The sequence below is a fragment of the Salvelinus fontinalis genome, chromosome 16, assembly GCF_029448725.1.
Source record: "Salvelinus fontinalis isolate EN_2023a chromosome 16, ASM2944872v1, whole genome shotgun sequence".
Classification (NCBI taxonomy): domain Eukaryota; kingdom Metazoa; phylum Chordata; class Actinopteri; order Salmoniformes; family Salmonidae; genus Salvelinus; species Salvelinus fontinalis.
In genome coordinates this window covers 20621643-20646527 of record NC_074680.1, presented here as the reverse complement: position 1 = coordinate 20646527, position 24885 = coordinate 20621643, and the positions used below count along the sequence as shown (strand labels likewise).

Genomic DNA, 24885 nt, shown 5'->3' with positions numbered 1-24885 from the left:
GGGGACAGATGATGATGTGTACCACAGGAGGTTGTTGGCACCTTAATTGAGGACGGGCTTGTGGTAATGGCTGGAGCGCTATCAGTGGAATGGTATCAGATACATCCAACACATGGTTTCCATGCCATTCCATTCGCTCCGTTACAGACATTATTATGAGCCGTCCTCCCCTCAGCAGCCTCCTGTGACGTGTACACAGACAGGACAGACCAGACACACCCACAGAGAGTCGGAAATTCCAGGCAGGCAGTAGTGCTTGAAGACTAGCCACTATTTACTTTTAAAACTGTCAATCAGTATTCTACAACTGCATTCAAGACACATGGGTTATGACGTATAACAGACAAAGCTGGATGGAGAGAATACAGCAGGTATACCACAGAAACTTTGAAAATTCACTGAGGGACATGTCTGTTGCCTTGTAATACCTGAGAGTAAGCGTGTGCACTGTCTTCAGGTAAACAGAGTGCATCCTGTGGGGGGTGAGCAGTGGTCAACAGAGGGAAAGGCAGACGGGGAGAACGGAGCTCCATTAAATCACACTGAGGGGGAGGCAGCACAGACGACAGACAGGCTGAAGGCAGCAGACTGGCTGGATGTGTCAAGTGGCTGGACGCACTACCATAGAATGGCCAGTAAGAGTCCTCATGGCAGTATTCACAGGCTGTGTTGACAGCGTCAGTGAAATGATGAACACTCAATACGCTGGCTGGCCACATTTTAGACATGAATGAATGAGCCTCATGAATCTGAAACATGACCTCAGATGAGCAATGACTATTTTAATTCAGGAAAGAACTAAATAAGACACAAATGGCACACTACCCCTACTGAGTATCTAGAGAAATGATCAGCTCAGATGTTTTTTTCAAACAGATAGGCTCTAATTGCTGTGGATTGAGACATATGCATTCACATAACACTAGTCAGTTGTGCAACTGAAAACCTTCAACTGAAATGTGTCTTCCGCATTTAACCCAACCTCTGCCTTGCTCAGTGGCAGAACGACAGATTTTGACCTTGTCAGCTCAGGGATTTGAAACAGGAACCTTTCGGTTACTGGCCCAACACTCTATCCACTAGGCTACCTGCCGCCCCTAGGGTAGGACATCATTGTAAATAAGAATTTATTCTTAACTGACTTTCCTAGTTTAATAAAGGTTACATTAAAAAAATGTAAATACATATATAGTGCACTACTTTTGAGAAGGGCCCATGAGCACTATATTGAGACTATGTGCCATTTGGGACACAGCCCTTGTTTCCTGTTGTAAACTAGGGAAGCACCATGTTCATTAAAAAAGTATTTCTGTTATGTCTTTTATACCTGGGTACAGCTGAAAAACATAGATACTTTCTCAACTGAAGTATCTAGAGAAATGATCAGGTCAGATGTTTTTTTTTAAACAGAGAGGCTCTAATTGCTGTGGATTGAGACTTATGCATTCACTTAACATAAATAGACCTACCACTAGGCTCCATTGTCATTTCTCTCCTATCAGGCTAGAGCAGCACCCTAAACTATTCATGTTTCATATTCAGAATCAGTCACAAAACCGCCATTATAATCAGGTGCTGTGGTAATCAGGTTTTTAAACGACTCTGAAAGATAGCATGGCTCACAGGTGCAGACTATCATTCACCTTGTCAATCAAATACATTCTGGAGGGCAGTAGAAAAATACAATCCTTTGGAGAGTATTCAGGCGGGAAGGGGGAAGGAAACACATCCATGCCATCCAATCAGCATCAACCGATGGCTCCGTAGTCATGGTAACATGCATCTGGTGGCAGCGGTACGATGGCTTGGTTAGGTTAGCGTGCAACAGTTCATGACAGAGACGACATTCTGTTTACTGCAGGTAGCTGGGGGTTACTGCAGGAGGAAGGGAGGAGGCTAGATATACCCTTTGTCTTGATTTATAATAGTGAGTGTGTGTGAGCGCGGGTGTGTGTGTGCACATGCATGAGTATATATTTTTTTATATAAGTAATATGTTAATGCTTTCAATCAGAAAATGGAATTCAATAATGGAATGAACCTTGAAAAGTAATCCCCATTGCAATCAAAATAACCACATGCCGTATATAGGTGGTAATACTTGGCAGTTAGGTAACTAGTTATGTACCGGGTATATAACAAGTTACCTAACTGCCAAGTATTCTTGGTGATAGACGTCAACTGGCACTTCCATCAGTCATAAATTATCATTATGATTACATAATACAGTTCTGTCCAAATTGGTAGAGTATTCCAATATCATGTCAGAAATACAGAAAATCACCATGCATGAAATTACTATTTACTAAGACACATCACCATGCATGAAATTACTATTTACTAAGACACATCACCATGCATGAAATTACTATTTACTAAGACACATCACCATGCATGAAATTACTATTTACTAAGACACATCACCATGCATGAAATTACTATTTACTAAGACACATCACCATGCATGAAATTACTATTTACTAAGACACATCACCATGCATGAAATTACTATTTACTAAGACACATCACCATGCATGAAATTACTATTTACTAAGACACATCACCATGCATGAAATTACTATTTACTAAGTACATATTTAATTTGATAGCAGATCTGTACAGAACCATATCAGCATATAACGGCATGCTGTATGTTGACCTCTAGGGAAAGTTGCAGATCACTCATACGAAACCAACAACCATCTAATTTCCTTAGTAGTGGAGTAGTGCACCTGTGAAGGGGGAAAGGAGAGGGGCTCAGGCAGCTACTAGACTATACTGCTGACTGCTGCAGAGCAGAGCAGGCTACAGTCTTTATTAACTGGACAGGGAAGGTATGGCTTTTTGTCTATCATATAAAAGGCCATATGTTTTTGGCACTGATGGGGCAGTCCTGGCTGTCCAAGACTATTGCTGCTTGAACACATTGAGACTCTCTGAATACATTATGTTCCACTGTCAGCCCCAAACTGTGCTTAAAGCCCCAATCCTGTTATCCCCATAGTAGCAAGCCCCAAACTACACCATTCTTTAATACACATTTATATGAAACCAAGAAATAATCCAAATAAGGTCTGAATAAAAAAATATTTGTGAAGAGGAGCAACAGCATCTTTCTAAACTAAATTCTATGGAAAGTAGCTCATTGCTGTACTTATTAGTAGATGACAGTCACCCCACAGAGATCACTGAAATGTTCCTTTTCAAAGTCTTTTGTCAGCTGTCTGAGGAAGTCTGAGAGGAAGTCTGCCATTGCTGTTTGACAGTAGCGAAACAAGACCGGCAGCTAGCTACAGCACCTCTTAATTAGCATCAGCCATCACAGTCCCATTCACACAACAGACAGGTGGAGGACTAAAAGGTGGGAGAGAGAGTGAACGATCCACAATTTACACAGGTGACGACTGACGAGGGACTCGAGGGAGGCGACTGCAGCTTTGCTACAGTGCACACATTTGCAGGAGAGCAACACACTCTCACAGTGTGGGGGGGTTCCATAGCCTATTGGATCTGATAAGACAGGAAAGTGTCAATAGAATCTGGCAACACAGTACACACGCTCCCATCCCCCACAGTCTGTCAAAAATACTTATCACATTAGGCCCTGGCTGGCTGTTATAGGTTGGATGCAGGTACAGTATGATCCCATTCAATCTCCAATCCCTTATCTCCATGTAATGTTTTGCAAACACTACATAAACACTTTCTATGATGATATGCTGTTTGTTTGGGAAAGGGGTCTCGCACTGTATTGGTAGCATGGCTCAATACATTCCTAGGACTGTTGCAATATACAAAACAAAAGCACTGAACTAGACAGAGCTGAAGGAAAGGCGGTCAGTGAGTCAGTGTGGATTGTGTTGGGGGTTGTTGTTGCCCTTAGAAGGCTGTTTTCACAGGGAGCCGTCCACCATTGATAATTCACAGCAAACAGGGAGAGGGAAAGATCAGGAGGGTGTCAGAGGAAACTCCTCAAGAGAGACGATTCTAAATGTCAACAGAAAGCCACTGAGGCCTGGCCTTAGATATGGAAATGCTGCTATGCCAGAGAGGAGGCACAGAGCTATTAGCTTCCTCTCCTCAGCTGTTGTTGTCAATGCTAAAGAAAATAATTGTGGTGACATTTAGGCCTACCGACCTACTTGATGTAAAAACTAGGCCTAGGCTCCATCTTATTTATCCTGTCCCTTGTTGCAGTTATCAGACTTCAAATACATGACTCACTGTGTCTTTCATTCCCAATGAGAGAGTAAAGTTATCTTAAACAAGGGGAATGCTGTGTTCTTCGTGTTAACTATTTTCAATCTGTAGTTGTTATCACAATGTTCGATCAGTCAAGGCCAGAGACAAAGGATGCCTTGAAACACAGTCGACTGACTCCCCCGGCTTGGAGCATGTGCTTTCAGTCACATGCAAGCCTTTCTAAATATGTCTAAACAGAAGACAAAGGGAGAGGCTTATATTCCAAGAAATCTGTGCAGAGAAAAATAATGCAAACAAAAAATGTCATACAAAAGCTTAGAGAGAAAGGGAGCGTGCAGAAAGAAGGGAGACATAGCGTTGTATCCATGAGCGATGAACGTACAGAGCATTCTCATCTGTGGGAAGAATGTTGTAGGAACAGTGGGCCTCAGTAGAAGCTAATGTTCATGGCAGTCTGCCGTCTGAACTCTGTGCTCTTGGAGGGCTGGGGAGAAACCCGAGCTGCACGCGGCGCAGCGCCCCTTCCCTTGCTTGTGGCAGCAGCCTAAGATGGCTGCCACATTCTGGTGTAAACAAGCCAGGGAATGAAAGAGCTACATTTCTCCAGCCTGCATGCCAGGGACTGCAGGGGCTGTACTAGCCCAGAGTGTTGAGGAGGAAGTTAACCCCTTCCCTTCTCCAGTTTCCTTACATTCAACATGACAGAAAAATTACCGACAGCTCTAAAAATATGAGGAAATGCTGCACTGAGCTATAAAGGTTATAATATGACTAAATTCAGCCAGGGTGGATAGAAACAGATAAAATCTGAAAGGGCTAGCATCTGCTACTACAGAGGAGAAACCAGCTGACCTTATTGTCAGTGTCTAGCTCTCCAAAAACAACACCTCTCTATTTGTGCCCCACTTAACAGGGGGACCCCTCTATGCTTTGGCGGGAAACTTCATAAAGGCTGCACTAGGCTTCTTCTCCAGGGGGGAGGGCCTTGGAATGCTAATGTTTTGGAATTCTTTGAGAAAGTGAAACTTCTTGCACACAAAGGGTATCAGCCCTGGAAACCAGAGGCATTTCTTTTTAAGAGTACAAGAAACTATTTCTGCCAACCAATTGAAAACATGAATTTGATAAGAGCAGCATTTTGACAGACGTTTATACACACACATTATATTAAAATAAAATGATGAGACTTGTGCAAACAATACCTATATTATTGACTGCATAAAATATGTTCCAGATCAGCCGTCAAAGGTGATAAACAAAGACAATCGGCATTCAACATCGGATTTTTGTCCAGCTAACGATCAAAATGAGTGAAGAGACAAGACACGCCCTAAAACAAGATCAGAATAAAAACATCCTCAGCCTTTCCTGCTCTATTTTCTTTTCTAAGAAATAAAGAGGGAGGACGAAGGAGAAAAAAAAGTGGGAATGAAAAAGGGCAAAGGGCAAATCAATTCCTCAACGCGCTGCAGCTTGAGGCTGTGCTTCTGCAGAAAGGAGTGGAAGGCGGGAGGGAGGCACACGCCTGCAGCTACCAGCAGCTCATTCGCCAGAGAGGAATGTTTGAGATTGCATACATTATTATCTGTTAAGTGGGCCCAGGGCTGTGGAAGATAGTGCTGACATCACCATCTATAAAGAGCTGGGCTTTGAAAGACACTGGGAGGGGAAACAAAATGGGAATAACCCTTTCCTCACACACAAGCGCACACACACACACTCCCCTCCCCCTAAAAACAGCATGCTCGAGCCTTGACCAGATGAAAGTATTTTGCTTGTTTCTAGGAGAATAAAAGGGAGATGGGATTTCAAAGGGGAACTCTGGTGTTTGTGCATTTCTAAACAATCTGCAATATGTTACATATACTTTGATCATATGCACCAAATACATACATGCATGGCTTGGACATTATTTTGTTGCTATTCGGGTAATGTAGAATTTCCTCCACTAATGTAAGGTTACAAAAGCATGCAAGATTATATTCGATGCAAAGAAAAATAACTGAATCGAGGCACGACGCAAATTAACAAAAAAATAGAGAGAATCTGTGTAAGGAGAAAACATTGTGAGTCCAGCACACGCAGGGTTAACCTCTAGTCTGCCGTCTCTCTCCCTCCCTCTGTGTCGGTAGCACATTCCTGAATAAATGATGTTTTGAACAAGGCAGGTAACCCATGGCAACAGTAGAGCGGCACTGTGGCACTGCAGAGTCTGAGTAACCTTTGGGAAGGGAGTTTTTTATCTGCTGGAAACTTCTCCTGACTGGGTTGGAAGGGGAAAGGAGGGAGGGGGCTGGCTTCCCTGGCTGGCCAACAGAAGAAAAACAGACTGCAGTGATTTGGGAATGTAAACTGAAACAGTCAAGTCTAAAAGCCTGGCCACTCCAGACTGGGTTTGTTTGAGGAGAGGAATGGGGTTTGAATGATATTTCTACAAGGTGATGGAAGAAAATATTCATTATCAATCGAACCCAATGAGTTTCCTAAGGCCTATTTAGTGATTTATTGTTATGAGCAGTTATATTTTTGTTCTCTGGAGGTAAATGTGTCACAAGAGGTGCTGGAATGGAATGATTAACTGGTAATGTAGGGCTTTAACACAAAATCCCCATTAACCTAATTTTAAAAAACTACATAAAAAAAAGAACTGACAAAACTTACATTCTACAATACCTAAAGAAATGTTAAAATTCATAAAAGATGGCGCCTAAAACATACCTTTGTCAAAGCATCAGAGATATCAGCCAAGCACTTAAGCTTAGGCTACATAGACCATTGGGTGAATGTGGAACAAAGGGGTTTGTCTGTGGTACCAGCAGGACCTCTCGCCCGGCCTCCCCTCTAGGCTTAGCCTACGTAATGGAGCAGAAAGCCCCAGCCATTCTATCCATCCCTCGCACTGCAGACCCCACCGACACCAGCATGCCTGCCAGCCACTCCCCATGACACTGCAATCGCTCTGCTCGCACTAACAGTCACAGACGGACATTTACAACGCTCATATTTTCAATAATGTATTTGAGCTGATTAGATATGTGATCAGTGCAATTCTTAGAAGTTACAAGGGAGTGTATATACAAAACACTCATAAAAATGCATTAAGAAAATGTGGTCCCTATCCCTTTCACATCTTTTCAACAGACAACCTATAGCATTGGTTGGCAACAGGAGAGTTGTTTTATTTGGCAGCCCTAAAGTTTTTAGGATTTTTGTTCTTTGGTCAACAAAATACTCTAAAATCTAAATTCAATTAAGGTATGAAATTGTTAATTTCAAATACAATATCTATTTTTGGGCTTAGTTGTAGTCAACTTGTGGTGTATAAACTATTACAAAAAAATCATCCCACGACAGATTCCTTGATTTCACGCAACATATCAGCTATTCGAAAACACAATCTAGCATCTCGTTCGTTACCTCAGGTAATTAAGCGGTCTAATAGAGAGAAGAGAAGAGACTTGTTTTACAGGCAGAATGAAGTGGTGGTGAGACGTGTGTGTGAGGCTGCATTTGTTTGTAAGGGGTGAGGAGTCTGGTGAATTGTAAACAGGTCAAGAGAGAGAGAGGGAGAGCCCCCCCTGCTCTCTTTAGCATGCACACTGCAACCTGAAACCCAAACGAGTGTTGAGACAGCCAAGGGCACCTTAACCATGGAAGGGCTGTTCTGTTTTAGCATGACAATAGAGACATGCTCTGTCCCAAACCAGGTGCTTTGTTGCCTCACAGCACCTGGGATAGATAGGCCATCGAAGACTGAAGCACTGCAATGCACCATTAGATGGGTAGCCACGATCAAACGGCTCAACCCTAGCCTACGGTTTCTATAGTCCTGTTTGTTTTGGGGGTATGAGCATGTTGCTAAATACAGAGATCGTTTTGGCTATACTATAGTCAGATAATATCATACGGGAGATCAAAAAGAAAAGATTGAGTGACAAAATGAGTGTGAGATTGTGATATTTGTTTATAAATCACACTTGAAGAAAGGGGCGGGGGAGTGTGGGGTTGTCGCTTACTCAGACAGCTGCTTTTCCTATTGCAGTTAGAACTGATGAGCCAATTTGTGTGAACAAAATTTCAGAAACTCAACATTTTACCAACCCCGTCTTCCTCTGGCATTCAACCAATTATTTTGACCATATAGTAGTATTCCCCAGGAGGTAAAAACCCTACTTTGAAACAGGGACAGAAACCAGGATACAGAGTATCTATAAATAACTGGCAGTTGGTTGGAGCAGGCGCTATGCTTAGAGGGCAGGAGTCTCTGAGGAAAAGTCTTTCTCGCCCCTCTCTACAGAACATAAAATAACCATCTCATAACCCACCTAGGAGCAACGATGGTCCATGATACTGAACGCCACCTCCAACAATCACAGGCTGGAGGAGAGACACAATCTAAAACATAGCGCCAGTCAAATACTTATCAACGGGCATCTCAAAGCTCCTCTACTCTACTACCAGTAAGCCTTTAATGTACATCTGCTGTTGAAAAGAATACTGGTTTGTGTCATGTTTCCAGGACATACATAGCAGCCATTGTCCCCGTCTCTTCCTCAAGCTCACATATGGAAGGCTCCAGTTGGTATTTATGGGTTATCTGAGCCATGTGGGACTGGAAACCTCACTGCCTGCCTGCTGCAGACAGTGTGTCAGTGTGTACATATGACCATTTGTCTCAGTAACCCAGAGCAGAGCTAGACTATTAGGTTTAACTCACAGCTAAATAACAGGCATGCAACTGTGCTCTCTCTCTATATATATATATTTTAAAAAAGTATTCCACTGGCTAATGGGACAGTGAGGAACCATGTCACATGAACAGCCTGCCTGCTGCATTGTAAACGAGGAGGTATACTCAGGCTTGTGCAAGCATTTTCACACAGACACACACACCCACCCACCGCATAAACATGGAGAAATCGTGGTACTGTTTGAGCATGCACCAATAGTATAACCATCAGCAAGATGAGGCGTCCTCAGTGAGAAGCATGCCATAAGAGCTGACTGTTTATAAGCACGAGGAGAGCAACTTGACATTCCAATGCCAACTTGTTGAGGACTCTTTTTGTTGTCTTGCTGAGAAGCACAGCTGTTCAAATTGTGGGCCCATCCAATGCAAGTAAACCATTTACCAATCAGATAGCTGCAACTAAGGCAGCCTAACAGATACAGTAGAAATAAACACTTGTTCACATGTATTTAAAATCGCTCTGGAGTAATGAGCTAGCAGAACTACTACAATTTACAATGTTATCTAACATATGGTAATGTTACTTTTACATATTGAAAGAGGTTATGATGAATAAGCATGGCACCATCTGATCTCTATACATGAGTCCAACGTTAATTTGGCTTTGCAGTAAGGTCTGTGTGTAATAAACACATTTAAATATGAAATAAAGGTCTTTTGAACCAGATCTTAATGTCAAGGTTGTCATCTCCAATTACAGCATATCTTATGTTAGATAACATTGTAAATTGTTATAATGCTATGGTTGAGCTATATATAAATATATGGACACAAAAATAAATAAATAATTTATTATACCTCAGTGAACCAGCTACTGTAACAGTCTAAACTTGTTAAATAAACTGACATTTCACCAAGGGTTAATATCAATGGAATTTATTACAATTTACTCAGCTCCAAGGCACATTACAAGTCTTCTGTTACTACAGAAATGTATAAACAAACATTTTACATTAATGTACAGCATTTTGCTCTACCTTTAAGCATCCGTGCATCATCAAAGCAAACGGGAAGAGAAATGAATAACATGTAGTAAAATATTTTCGATCACAAGAAGAAAAGAGATACTTGCTGTAAAAAAAGTATTTTTTTAATAAACTAAAAAAAAGTCCTCAGAATGATTTGTACCCAATATAGGAGTTAGAGCAAATTGTCATTACTGTTATTGGATATTAACTATGCGTAGTTTCATTTTACAGACATATATTCATTGGGCGTTTAAACTGGCCTTTTTATAATGAGAGAAGTGCATGAGTTGGAGGGGAAAAAACGGCAGCAGTGATTACAAAGTGAAAGTGCTTTGACTCGTCACTGCCATCCAAATACAACACTAGTACCCGTCAAAACACCCTCCATTAAATTAGGTGACATCACATACTGTACTGTTCCGTTGATTCAAAAAACAGAAATATGAGAAGGAGGAGACGTCTCTGTACATCAACAATTTTTGTACGTTTTGAGTATTCACATGTGTATACTGTATATATTGGACTAAAATGCACGTTTCTATGGGAGGTTATAGGACATATCTATGGGTCCCTCTCCTTTTTTACCTTAACGTCCCCAGCTAATATTGTTGCTATCTCACCTTGCATGAACGCCCAAGGCACATTAGAACCTACCAGGGGGCATTTCTCTCCGCTAGGACAATACACCTCGCCAGTTGCTCCCTGCGCTTTGATGCTCTCTCGAGAACAAGGGAAACAGAATTTATGGTTGGGAACTGACGGACACTGAACGAAATGGGTATCCTCTAAACGTTCGTGGCAAATGGTACAACACAGAGGTCCGTTGTTTGCCATGGGCGAATCTGGAATGTTTTGCGCGTGGACCTGATCCATGCCAGAATGCGCATTGGACTGGGAGGGACCCCCGGATAGATTGAGATCTCCGTTACGGGAAGCCAAACGCCTCTGCCCCGAAACAGAGGCGGGCGAGACCGGGCTGCTGCTGTTATGCCTGGTGGATGTGGTGGAGTGAACTGAGTTGTTGTCCTTCGGGGAGTGCGCATTGCCCAACGTGTCCGCGACAGACATGAGCGCCGCCATTGGAGATTGTCCATTCTGGGGCGTTGATTCAGGGGGTGTGGCGCGACTTGAGTGAACAGAATGACCAGGGCCGAGCGGTGGGGGTGCCCCGTGTGAGGTACCGAATGATCCGGATGCCATCGTCAGTTTTAACGCCTCGCTCTGGCTGGCCATCCACTGCTGCCTCTGTTGTTCCTGTTCAGATAGTTTTAGCGCGCTCTCTGCAGAGTCAGGTTCTGGGGAGGCTTTACGCTTACGCACGCCAATCCTCGGGGCACTCGCAGATGGCAAGCCACGAGGGATGTTGACCAAAGCAGTGGGCAGCAATGGACAGCTGGCATCAATGTAGGGCTGTGGCAACATTTCAACCCCCAGCCCCTCTTTAAAGAATCGGACCGACTCGGGCAACAAATCACCCAGGAGTCGCCAGTCCCCAGAGCCATGCTTTTTCTCATACTCCAAATATTTAAAACCCGAGGAGAGCCCTCTGCCAAAGTCCTTCATGCAGTCCTGATACATTTGTTTGGCCACCCCCGATGCGCTGGAAAATACATTACCAGATCCACTTGGGTACTCGATAAATATTTTCAATTCATAGTCCATGCCAGGCTTTGACACTGCATCGAAAGCAAACACCCTGCCCACGAGTGAATGATCCTTTTTAAACCTCACATCAAACGGGGAGCTGTTTGAAAGAGTAAGCAACGTGTCCCTTACTATTTTCGGTTTGTTTGTCCAGTCTTCGTTTCTGTTTCTTAAACTTTCACTAAGCTCAGCCAAAGCCTCCGCATTACGCTGTTTCTCTTTCAGATCTCTCTCTTGGTCAGTGCTTGACACAGAACCTGGTCGTTTACCTTGTTCTGACATGGACTGAGAGGACGTGGACAAAGAGGGCCCCACAATGGATGGAGGGGGGCGGCTAGACAGGCTATGCGAGGCTATGGCTGTTGCCGAGGAGGGTCCATTCAACATGGTCTGTGGGAGAAGGTTGGGGGGGACATTCATTTGTCCTGGGACCGCAACTAGACCATGGCTCCGACGGGAGTTCGGGCTCTGTCGGTTCAACTCTGGGGGACCATCGTCCGGTTTTGGGAACCCATTTGGACCGCTCATTCCATTGGGAAGTCTGCTGGCATGGGCGCCAATACTGGAGTAGTCAAAGCGAGGTCTCTCTGCGTTCAGAGAGTAGCGGTCCATCCCCGACTGTTGTTGTTGTTGTTTAGATGGTCCATCCACATGGTTGATTTGCACCGTCTCCTTGGCTGATATTGCCGCCTGGGTTTTGACTGTGGGCGGCGGCGGTGGACCGGGGGATCTCCCCTCTTGGAAACCATGAGCTCGTTTGAGGTGGCGTGCAGTTTCGATAACAAACTCGATCCGATCTGCACCCTCATAATTCACACAACCCCTGCACACTGCCTCCGTAAAATCCCAAATCATAGCCCACGGCATACGGGGTAAATCGCACAGGTAACATGACTGTCTCCGAGATGAAGATACGTGTGCAGAAGACATGTTGAATGTCCCTTTCCCTGGTCCTTTTCCCCCCAGATTATTTGATTGCAATTTTTCTTTTCAGTCCGTGAATTTGCCACCCAAAAGGAACCCTCTTCCTTCCCTACTCCTCTTCTGATGCCAGTGACGAGCAGTGATTGGTTGTAGGACTGAAATGTGCTTTACGCGCGTCTCACATCCTGACTTGGTTTGTGATTTGAAATTTTGATTGTGCCTCCACGTCTCCTCTCCCCAGTTTGGAATGCCACCTGGCTAGAGCAGTGACGTAAGCACCACGTTCCGCAGTTCATAAAAAAAAAAAAAAAAGACATGCCACTTGTTGCTTTCCTAACACGCAAAGCTCAAACCACTCCCTCCTAATCTTTTGAATGGACTGGGAGCTAACAACACGAACGCACAATGCTGACCAAATTACATAAAGCAGAATATGGGTTTCTACAACTCTGGCATTTGAATGTATTTTACTACTGAGAAATTGTGTGTCAATATTATATTAGATGTATTTAAAATACCATTAATTATTATTAGATAAATGTATTATGTTTCAAATAGATTACTTTTGCTTATGTCAGCAAAACGAAGCATTCAATAACATAAAGCTATTTAAGATTACGAAACAATTCAATTTGTTATGCGTTGTTTGTTTTTCACAATGCAGGAGCATCAAAAAGCATTATCTTAATCAAACCACTCTAACGAGGAAAAAACCTGGTTAAAAGGAAAACGCCTGGCTATAGCCTATCATTATGTAATGGAGCGAAAGCTTTTAATATACCTTTATTTTTTTAATTTCTGTTTAAAATATGTTGATAATCTGATTTAATTTGGCAACATTCATTGCAATAGGCATGTGTGATTACAATAACTGTTTAATATATTCTCCAAAAGAAAATATGAGCACAGTGTGATGGCTAAAATAAATAGGGAGTCGATAGCTCTGCAATATCCTCTGTAAAAAATAACACTGGGCTAGCTGAACTAGAGATACTTTCCCTACATTTCGATTGTTTACCTACTGCACAGACAAGAGTAGCCTGCTCTGCGCACCCTCCTCCCCTTCCTTCCCCTTTTCCCCCAGTCTCCCTTCCTGATTAACAACACCCAGTAGGCAGGCAGAGAATAATTTCCCCTTGTTAAACAACTGGGAGAGAAGGAGAGCGAAGAAAGAAAAACAAGGTATGGCAGCAGAGGGAGGGAGGAGAGTATATTGCAGTCTCCACATAACGCTGGCCTGGCACTGTATCGTGGTGGTGTGGTCCCTCCATCCAGCCAAGCGACCAAGTATGGCCTTGGCCAAGAAAGAGTCTGCACCATGCCGCCGCTTTTCCAAAACAATGTTGCTTTCACTGCACCAAAAATGTGCCATGCTGTTAGGCTAAATGGGTACTGGTTGCACATGCGTGTATTTGTGAATACTGTGTTTTGATACATTACAGACTCGCTTTAAATTACAAGCACTGATGTCTCTGAGGTGACAGTATATGAAGTATGTATAATGCAGAGTCTGACCACATGAAATAAATGCACCTAAACAAATAACATGATTTAATTTCATAGCCCAGCCCATCAGTGGCAGGGGAAAGCTAGAAACGGCACAAAAAGAGAAGAGAAGATGGAGTCCGGTTTTTATTCAGAGTCTGTGCAATACACAGCAGGCTGAATGACTACCAGCAGCAGGCAGCAGTCGAGGTTGTTATGTGGGCTGTATGTGGACAATTCTCTCACTATTTGTGCACCAGGGATTGTGACAGACAGCCAAATGAAAGAGCAGCCATCATCAGTCAACAGAATAAGGCAGAAAAAGGTGTGGGCATAGGATGAAAAAAGGGTTTGTGCCATTTATTCCAACACTGGGCCTGCGTGCCAGGCAAGGCTCTATACAAATCCAACACCAATAGTTTTGCTTGATTCAAGTGTGGAGCGCAATCTCACAGTAAAAAAAGGTCTGAATGATCCTAAAAGCAGATGGCAAAACAGTGCCTTCTCTCTTAGGTTTACACATATGGATACAATTCAAACATAAGCTTATTACAAAACTATGCCACATCAACTAGCCTAACTACCCAATAACATACATCCATCCATGTAAGTGGAAGGTCGGTACTATAAATATCACAGGCAGAACTCAACATCGCAACAATTAAAACGATTTACAAATTCTGCCTCAGACCTCAGAAGACTTTAAAAACAACCAAATACATAGCTTTACACAAAACAAAGCAGAGCAGGGGAGGTTAATAGTTCCCGCCTGCCTCCATCCTGAAAGGATCCTGTGATATCCCCACGGCCCCTCATGCATACACAGAGCCGCTCACATACCAACTGTGCTGATGTCTCTCTCCCTATCTCTATCTTGCTCTATGTGGAACATTTTGCAAGTGCAGGGGTTAATTTTTTTTAGCTTCAGCTAAGTGCCTGGCACGTTGCCAGACAGATGAATTCTGGGAAAGGCTTGCCAATGACAAACTGCCAACATTAAGCAGGCCTGACAGCTCCTCTCCTCCAAACTGGGCAGCAGTTCAAAGTGCTCTTTTATTTGAGAAGCTGGCAAACTGCCAGCAGCATGCAGATTTACGTTAGGGCAATTCCATGCTAACGGAATTACACCGAGACTTACTTTTCACTTTAAAACAAACCATACAGCTCTATGCACAATGCCTACTTTGAACAATTTACACAGTAAAATAAAATGAATAATTTACTGGAAAAACAGTGTAGATGCAAAGTTTGGTTACAGAATTATGGTAAAAATCTCCCTCAGTTTTATTCTGTTATCAAACTTTGTATCTGCACAATTCTTCCTGTAAAGGTGTTTTTGTAAAATTTTCAGTGGAAATTGTTAAAAGTAGTCCTATGGTTTGTAAAATTTAGAAATAAATGTTTGGTATATGTTTTAAAGGGAAAAACCTGAGTCTCAGTGTAATTACATTGTTGTGGAATTGCCCTTCACCTACTCTCTCTGATGAAGCTGACAAATGCTGCTGCCGTTGCCATGGGGATCCTTCTGAGCTAGGAGAAAGAGCAAAGCGGTCCTGTGAATTCAAGTGCACAAGTACAGTGAAATACCCTTCTCGCAAGCTCTAAACCCAACAATGTAGTAATCAATAACAATATAATACTAAAAACAACATAAGGTAGAGAGAACAAAAACACACGAGAACTAAAAATAAGAGCACAAAAAGTAAGCAAGCATACTACAGTGTATATACATGTTCAGTCATTTCCAGTACCATATTTACAATGTACAGGAATACTGGATCAATAGAGATAGATTTGTATTGTTGTAAGGGGACTAGGCATCAGGATATATGATAAACAGAGTAGCAGCAGCAGCATGTATGATGATTGTAGCTGAGTGGGTGTGCGTAGAGTCAGTATAAATGTACAGTTGAAGTCGGAAGTTTACATACACCTTAGCCAAATACATTTAAACTCAGTTTTTCACAATTCCTGACATTTAATCCCAGTAAAAAAAAACTGTCTTAGGTCAGTTAGGATCACCACTTTATTTTAAGAATTTTAAGAAAGAATGTGAAATAGTTGAGAGAATGATATATTTCAGCTTTTATTTCTTTCATCACATTTCCAGTGGGTCAGAAGTTTACATACACTCAATTAGTATTTGGTAGCATTGCCTTTAAATTGTTTGACTTGGGTCAAACGTTTCGGGTAGCCCTCCACAAGCTTCCCATAATAAGTAGGGTGAATTGTGGACCATTCCTCCTGACAGAGCTGGTGTAACTGAGTCAGGTTTGTAGGCCTCTATGCTCGCACACACTTTTGGATGATTGGATGCTAAGCTAGCTAAAGACGTGGTTGATTTCATTATCACACCTTTTCCCCACATTTTAAATCTATAAATTGTTAAGGGCATTGAGCCTTATGAACTGAAAATGGCCGAAATTGTTCCAATTTGTAAAGCTAAAGATCCAGCAAACTTTACACATTACAGACCAATTTCAATTTTTTCAGCTAGCTCAAACATGTTAGAGAAGCTTGCATACAACAGATTAATCAAATAGCTTAACAAGGAAAGGTTGTTATACAAACATCAGTATGGCTTCAGAAAATCTCACTGCCTAGCTGGCAGTTACTTACTTAATTGACAAAATACATAAGGCAAATAACCGCAAACATCATACATTAGGATTTTTTTTGGATCTCTCAAAAGCAGTTGATACTGTTGATCCTCATATTTTATTACAAAAACTTGAAACTATGGGCATGACTGCTTTGGTCTCCAGCTTGCCTCAGGGATCAATTCTTGGAGCACTATTATTTATGATTTATATAAATGATTTGCCCAATGCATGCTCTCCCAGATATGATGATAAAAAAGTGTGCTTTACTCTCACAAAAAAATGTAAGTACCTTATTGATGTTGTTAATGATGAACTATGTAATATATCAAAAGTGGTTTAAAATGAACAAATTGTCACTGAATAAAAATATAAAAAATGTTATATTATTTGGTCCAAAGAAAATAAAATACAGATTATATAGTGGTCCATATTGACAATATACCTATTGATCAGGGCTGTACAACACACTTTTTTTTTTTTTTTTTTTTTCTTTTTTTTTTTTACCTTTATTTAACTAGGCAAGTCAGTTAAGAACAAATTCTTATTTTCAATGACGGCCTAGGAACAGTGGGTTAACTGCCTGTTCAGGGGCAGAACGACAGATTTGTAACTTGTCAGCTCGGGGATTTGAACTTGCAACCTTTCGGTTACTAGTCCAACGCTCTAACCACTAGGCTACCCTACAACACACTTTCTTGGTGTTCTGATTGATGATGAATTGTCATGGAAACCACACAAAGACAATAACCTTTAAGATTGCCAAGAATACGGGGATACTTGGCAAAATGAGATATCTCCTAAACAGACGCACTGCTCTCAGTTTCTACTACACAATGATCTTCCCATTCATCCGTTACTGTAACATTATATGGGCCAGCACACACACCAAACTACTATCAATCTGTCACCTGCAGAGACACTCTGCAAGAATAATATCATCTGCTGGTTTTAGAGACCATTCAGCAAAACTTTTCAATGCGGACACCTGAGTATTTATCAAATTAGTTATTTTCAAGTTCCTTGTTTACTGCACTTTAAATCACTTATTACCCTCTTTCTTCAAAAACTATTTTACAGCCACATATGAATTCCCTAACTACGCAACAAGAAGCAGACAACTGCTACATCACCCATATTCAAGAACAACTCATTCTCAATACACTATATGCCAAGCTATCACCATCATTGTTTAAAACAAAACAAATAAGAGGCCCCTACTGAAGCAACACAAACATAGACACATGCATACAAACACACGGTAACATACACACATGTACAGATGGATTTTGTGTTGTAGATATGTGGTGGTAGAGTACAGTCGTGGCCAAAAGTTTTGAGAATGACAAATATTAATTTTCACAAAGTCTGCTGCCTCAGTTTGTATGATGGCAATTTGCATATACTCCAGGATGTTATGAAGAGTGATCAGATGAATTGCAATTAATTGCAAAGTCCCTCTTTGCCATGCAAATGAACTGAATCCCAAAAAAGCATTTCCACTGCATTTCAGCCCTGCTACATAAGGACTAGCTGACATCATGTCAGTGATTCTCTCGTTAACACAGGTGTGAGTGTTGATGAGGACAAGGCTGGAGATCACTCTGTCATGCTGATTGAGTTCGAATAACAGACTGGAAGCTTCAAAAGGAGGGCAGTGCTCATTGTTCTTCCTCTGACAAACATGGTTACCTGCAAGGAAACACGTGCCCTCATCATTGCTTTGCACAAAAAGGGCTTCACAGGCAAGGATATTTGCTGCCAGTAAGATTGCACCTAAATCAACCATTTATCGGATCATCAAGAACTTCAAGGAGAGCAGTTCAATTGTTGTAAAGAAGGTTTCAGGGCACCCAAGAAAGTCCAGCAAGTGCCAGGACCGTCTCCTAAAGTTGATTCAGCTGCAGGATCGGGGCACCACCAGTACAGAGCTTGCTCAGGAATGGCAGCAGGCAGGTATGAGTGCATCTGCACGCACAGTGAGGCGAAGACTTTGAGGATGGCCTGGTGTCAAGAAGAGCAGAAAAGAAGCCACTTCTCTCCAGGAAAAGCATCAGGTACAGACTGATATTCTGCAAAGGGTACAGGGATTGGACTGCTGAGGACTGGGGTAAAGAAATTATCTGATGAATACCCTTTCCGATTGTTTGCGACATCCGGAAAAAAGCTTGTCCGGAGAAGACAAGGTGAGTGCTACCATCAGTCCTGTGTCATGCCAACAGTAAAGCATCCCGAGACCATTCATGTGTGGGGATGCTTCTCAGCCAAGGGAGTGGGCTCACTCAATTTTGCCTAAGAGCACAGCCATGAATAAAGAATGGTACCAACACATCCTCCGAGAGCAACTTCTCCCAACCATCCAGGAACAGTTTGGTGATGAACAATGCCTTTTCCAGCATGATGGAGCACCTTGCCATAAGGCAAAAGTGATAACTAAGTGGCTCGGGGAACAAAACATCGATATTTTGGGTCCATGTCCAGGAAACTCCCCAGACCTTAATCCCATTGAGAACTTGTGGTCAATCCTCAAGAGGCGGGTGGACAAACAAAACCCACAAATTCTGACAAACTCCAAGCATTGATTATGCAAGACTGGGCTGCCATCAGTCAGGATGTGGCCCAGAAATTAATTGACAGCATGCCAGGGCAGATTGCAGAGGTCTTGAAAAGAAGGGTCAACACTGCAAATATTGACTCTTTGCATCAACTTCATGTCAATAAAAGCCTTTGACACGTACGAAATACTTGTACTTATACTTCAGTATTCCATAGTAACATCTGACAAAAATATCTAAAGACACTGAAGCAGCAAACTTTGAAAATTAATATTTGTGTCATTCTCAACTTTTGGCCACGACTGTAGAGTCCCATGGGCACACACACACTTGTTAAATCTGTTATGAATGTATTGTAATGTTAAAAAACACTTTTATAACTGCCTTAATTTTGCTGGACCCCAGGAAGAGTATTGGATTTGTCCCAAACATAACACATTGTATTCAGGACAAAAAGTTTATTGCTATGCCACATTTTTTGCAGTGTTACTTTAGTGAATTGTTGATAACAGGATGCATGTTTCGGAATATTTTTATATTCTGTACAGGCTTCCTTCATTTCACTCTGTCAATTAGGTTAGTATTGTGGAGTAACTACAATGTTGTTGATCCATCCTCAGTTTTCTCCTATCACAGACATTTAACTCTGTAACTGTTTTATAGTCACCATTGGCCTCATGGTGAAATCTCTGAGCGGTGTCCTTTCTTTAACTGAGTTAGGAAGGACGGCTGTATCTTTGTAGTGACTGGGTGTATTGATACAACAAACGTGTAATTAATAACTTCAACATGCACAAAGGGATATACAATGTCTGAGTTCTTCATCTACCAATAGGTGGCGTACTTTGCGAGGCATTTGAAAACCTACCTGGTCTTTGTGGTTGAATCTGTGTTTGAAATTCACTGCTGAACTGAGGGACCTTACAGATAATTGCATGTGTGGGGTACAGAGATGAGGGGGCCATTAAAAAAATCATGCTAAAACACTATAATTGCACACAGAGTCCATGAAACTTTTAGGCTTGCCAGAACAAAGGGCTTCAATACTTATTGACTCAAGACATTTCAGCTTTTCATTTTTAATTAATTTTTAAAAAATTCGAAAAACATCATTCCACTTTGACATTATGGGGTATTGTGTGTAGGACAGTGACAATACATATCTATTTGATCAAATAAAAAGTCAAGGGATGTGAAAACTTTGAAGGTACATTACAATGTCAAAAATAAGTCAAATATTTATTGGCTAAACATTATGAAAAATAAGTATCATACAACTCTTTTTAAAGTGCACAATGCCTCAGGTATGGTACAAATGCATGTTTTTGTTTGGGAGGAGGAAATAGTCACATAGCCAATTATGTTTTCAAATCGTGAAAACATGACAAACAATATTTTTTCCCCCTCTTACCTGGATTGCACTGTTTGCAGGTTGCAATCGATGGGTGTTGCTATGGCAACCCCAATAAAACTGCTGCTGCACACCTCTGGCTGCCAAGCTGCTGCTGTTGTTAGAGAGGGCCTCCAGAAGTTTCCTGCAGAGACAGAGAGAGAAAGCAGCAATCAGCCACCTGCCTCAGCTCAGATCAGCACTTTATATCTCCCTCTCTCTCAGTATTCCACACATGGACACAGTCATTCAGATCACACAATGAGCTGATTGCTTCACAGAGCCTCCTGGGTTTCTTATTACATTTTCATCACAATCTCTTCTGTAGAGATTTTGCTATGCTACATTGTGTGTTCATGTTCTAGCTTGAAGATGTGTCACACAGCAAATGTATCAATATTTATTGTTGGATCCAAATGGCTTTTCTCTCTAAGCTAGCTAGTCAGATGGATGATACTGGTTGTATTTAGTCATTGTCATCAATGTATTGGAATGTTTAGTATCAACTACTCTTCCTGGGGTCCAAACATAATTACATCAGAACAAAACAGCCTACATCAAATATAATACAAGACAGTACTCCAATTACAATATCAAATGTACAATACAACAATAGTTGAGTGAGTTAGAGTGTGCGTGTGTGTTGGTGTTAATTTGCCATAGTATCTTTTCATCATCTCAGTGAAAACAGTTAAATAAACAGATGGATGGTGCACTCCAACAACAGACAGTCAATCTGTCAGTCTGCAGGATGTCCAGCATAAACATTTCCTCTGGTCAAAGGTCAAATGGGTCATAGAACGGTCTCTTCCCACTAAAACAATGACTACCATATATACTACTGGTATGTTGAATCAACGTTGGACAAGTAGGAAGAAAACCAATTGAATTGTATTGTATTCTTAACACGCTCCTGCATCCCAGTTTTTACAGCCCTGTGTCGTCTTTTCCAAGTCCAACGTCTGCTGATATTTCCAAACAAATTCCCAAACCACTTTTACAGCTGCTTAGCCCAATGACGTCAGACAGATACATTGTTTACAGCTGGAAAATATCACATGTATTGTTGCTGTGGAAACAAACTGTATTCACCAACACAATAAATATAATGACTGAGTAGAGTCAAGTGCCTATTACAATGTCATTATGGCGGGATGTTGTGTGACTAGGGTTGCAAAATTACGGGAACTCTCAATAAATTACCTGGTTGGAGGATCCAGGTTGCCTGCTTATGCCCTCCGAATTCCGTGAATTCTCCAACTGAGATTTTGGGAAAAACAGGGAATTTATTGAAAGTTCACAGTACTTTCAACCCTATATGAGCAAATACACAAATAAACAAAGCAATATACTTGCTAAACATCTGGAAGAATTCTGCCTACTCATTTCAAACAAAGCAACATTGAGCATAGGTCTATATATGGCTCCCACACAGTGGAATTCCTTTTCTTTTAGTTCCGTACCTGGTCATCTTGTTCAACAGACACTTCCTCATAATACAGGAGTCAGACATGACTCTAAATCCTATCTCTCAGGGGCGGTAATGGAAGCTCGGAATCCAATCAATGATAAGGGTTCAAACCGAATGGTGGATTTCGCTGATGGTAACTAACTAAACTACATTTATTAATGGGTCACTGGGAAGAAAGTAGATGTTACCAAATACATTAACACATTTCCTTTGCTTATCATAAATGTGTTTTCCACTGGTTCAATGAGTCTACAAAAGCTATCCAAAATTCAGACACCGGTGAAGTCACCGTTAGGCTGCTGTGTTCTTATTCAGACAAGAAAAGCAATTACCTGGACTGCGTCCCAATTGGCAGCCTATTCACTACATAGAGCTGTGGTGAAAAGTAGTGCACTATGGGCTCTCGTCAAAAGTAGTGCATTATATAGGGGATGGGGTGCCATTTGGGAGGCAATTACCTCATTTGATCTGGCGCTGTAACAGGCTTAGAGGAAAGACCCCTCAGAGGAGACGATTAGGCCGTGTAATTCATCTGAATTAGGTCCAGGCTGACAGATGAATGCTCCAACTGTGCGTGTGTGTGCATGTTGTTATGGCTGGGACTGATTCTGTATGTGTCATGACTGATGATGAAATACTTGATGACATCACATTTTAAAAATAGGAGATTACCGCCCGACTGTTTCTTGAGGACACTTGGAGATGTAATGCAGTGTGTTCCAGTCAGATTGCTTAATGTTAAATCAATAATGAGAATAAGACTATGGCAACTACAACGTGAGACAGGCAATATGAGGCATTCATGAGCCAGAATTCAGCTACATCTAGCTAGTCCCTCTACATTTATGAACAGAAATCAGATACCATGGGTCTCTGGGTACCAAATCAGATTCCATGGTCATCATGATTGACGAAGGAACTGTCCCCACTTGTGTTTGTCGATTTCTATAGTGAGATTGACCAAATATTGAAAATAAATAGATTCTAAAAACAACGCTTCACACATAACCCTGGTCTTCTCAATCTGCAATTATCTTCTAGTGTCATTATGCCAAAAGGGTTTACATAATGTAAAAAAGTATGTTCTGTTTTGTACAGACAATGTGAGTGACAGCAACCAAGTGACCTGAATCATATAATTAAGTGCCCTGAATCATTCAGGGCATGGGTTGTTTCACATATGGTTTGATGATGTGTTGAGAAACAAAGGCATGGACTAAAAATAGCCAATCCCCAAAGTGAGCGCAGTCTGGCAGCTGTAGAGTTAAAACTAAAAAGAGAGAATGAGAGGTGCAAGGAGGAATAGAAATAGCATGGTTGCCATGACAACTGGCTTAGAGGTACTACCAGATACAAAATGGTGCCCCTTCAGACATCTTATAGCATAACGTACTCCTTCTCCTTTAAACATGCACTAATCATTACAATAACCAGAGAGTCACACCACATATGTACAGTACATCACTGTTGTACCCAGCCATTCACAGTTCATAAACATTTAAGTCCATCTTGAACAAACTAAATCGACAGTAATTGCAACCAAGTAATGATCAATTGTGATCTTCAAGAAAAGGACTATATGAACATATATTGTGACCTGACCAAGTCAATTAAAAAATATATGGACACATTGGACAGACAGTTATTCGATACAAATGTCAAATGCCTGTAACTGATTCAGTGCATTCCCTTATCAACACTGTTGTGTCCCTCTGGCTGCATTGCTGGCTGTATTGCTTAGGGAGGCTGATCTAGTAACACTGGTCAGTTGGCCAAACAAAGCAAGGGTATCGAGTCAATCTTACAAGACTAATGCATTTCCCAATTCTCTCTTACACCCCCCCCACACACACACACTCAGTGATCCATACACAGACACACAAACTGATGCTTTCTGTACCATAATTAACTCCATTCTCACCCACACATCCATCACCATGGTCACTAAGCAGCAGAGCTCCACTCCTGAGAAAGCAATTCCACATTGGTGTGTGTGTGCATGTTTGTGTGAGAGAGATTGGCGAGCAGCACCATTCTAGAGGGAGGCCGATTAGATTCAAGGGGAAGATTGTCCAAGGCTCTCACACAGGTGTAACAGAGAACCAGGCACTGACATTTCCTACCAAACATGTAGCCTGCTGCCTGCACACAAATTACAGTTCAACCGAGGACAAAGGAGGAGGAGGACCAGCCAGTAATAGCCTAGGCCTGTGGTTGAATGACAATGGATAGAATAGTAGTACTTATACAGCCTTTCTGTTGTTGTCAGACATCAACAATAACTAATTTCTTCAAACCTGGGGCTTTTCAAATAGGTTTCTTATTAAGGATCACCTCCACATCAGTAAAAACATTATTTTCTACCTTTAAAAAAAGCCAACCATTATTTCAAAGTATTTCAAGAGGGTGGGGTTATCAATAAACTAAACTCCATTGTATTTCTATTGAACACTGAAGGGCATTGTCTGTCTATTTGCACAGCAGGGCACCAGCCAGTGACATTTGTTTTCACCTGAATGGTTTCATGCTTAAAGGCCCAGTACAGTAAACAAAATAGATGTTCCTGTGCTTTATATACATTTCCAAACTATTAGGTTGGATTAATAATGGGAAAAATTATGATAATGCCCATTTAGTGTAAGAGCTGTTTTAAAGATCACCTGAAATTTCAGCCTGTTTTGGTGGGATGGAGTTTTGGACTGCCTGGTGGCATCACCAGGCAGCAAATGAGTTAGACCAATAACAGCTAATTTTCCATTTTTCCCCATCTCCCACTCAGACCACTCCCAGACAGTCCTAGCAAAATTCTTGCTTGAGAAATTGCTATTTGCTAAGAAGCTATTTTTGTTTATTTTTGACCATTTTAATTGAAACAATCACAGTAAGGTACTTATT

General features: G+C 41.6%; 2 protein-coding genes across 3 annotated transcripts in view; both read right to left on the bottom strand.

The window, feature by feature from the left end:
* LOC129812803 (uncharacterized) overlaps positions 1-24885 on the bottom strand; it is a 76589-nt gene that overhangs the window by 48479 nt on the left and 3225 nt on the right. For both annotated transcript variants that reach the window (XM_055864685.1, XM_055864686.1), the window contains exon 3: positions 20541-20664. The gene's annotated coding sequence lies outside the window, so the exon portion shown is untranslated. The remainder of the gene's footprint in view (positions 1-20540; positions 20665-24885) is intronic.
* LOC129812802 (probable E3 ubiquitin-protein ligase IRF2BPL) lies at positions 9814-12773 on the bottom strand. The gene has a single exon (XM_055864684.1). The coding sequence runs from the start codon at positions 12493-12495 to the stop codon at positions 10483-10485; it is 2013 nt and encodes a 670-aa protein (XP_055720659.1). The 5' UTR covers positions 12496-12773; the 3' UTR covers positions 9814-10482.

Bases quoted from the DNA above. Each gene is read 5' to 3' on its own strand.
- LOC129812802 (XM_055864684.1), bottom strand. From the start codon at position 12,495: ATGTCTTCTGCACACGTATCTTCATCTCGGAGACAGTCATGTTACCTG.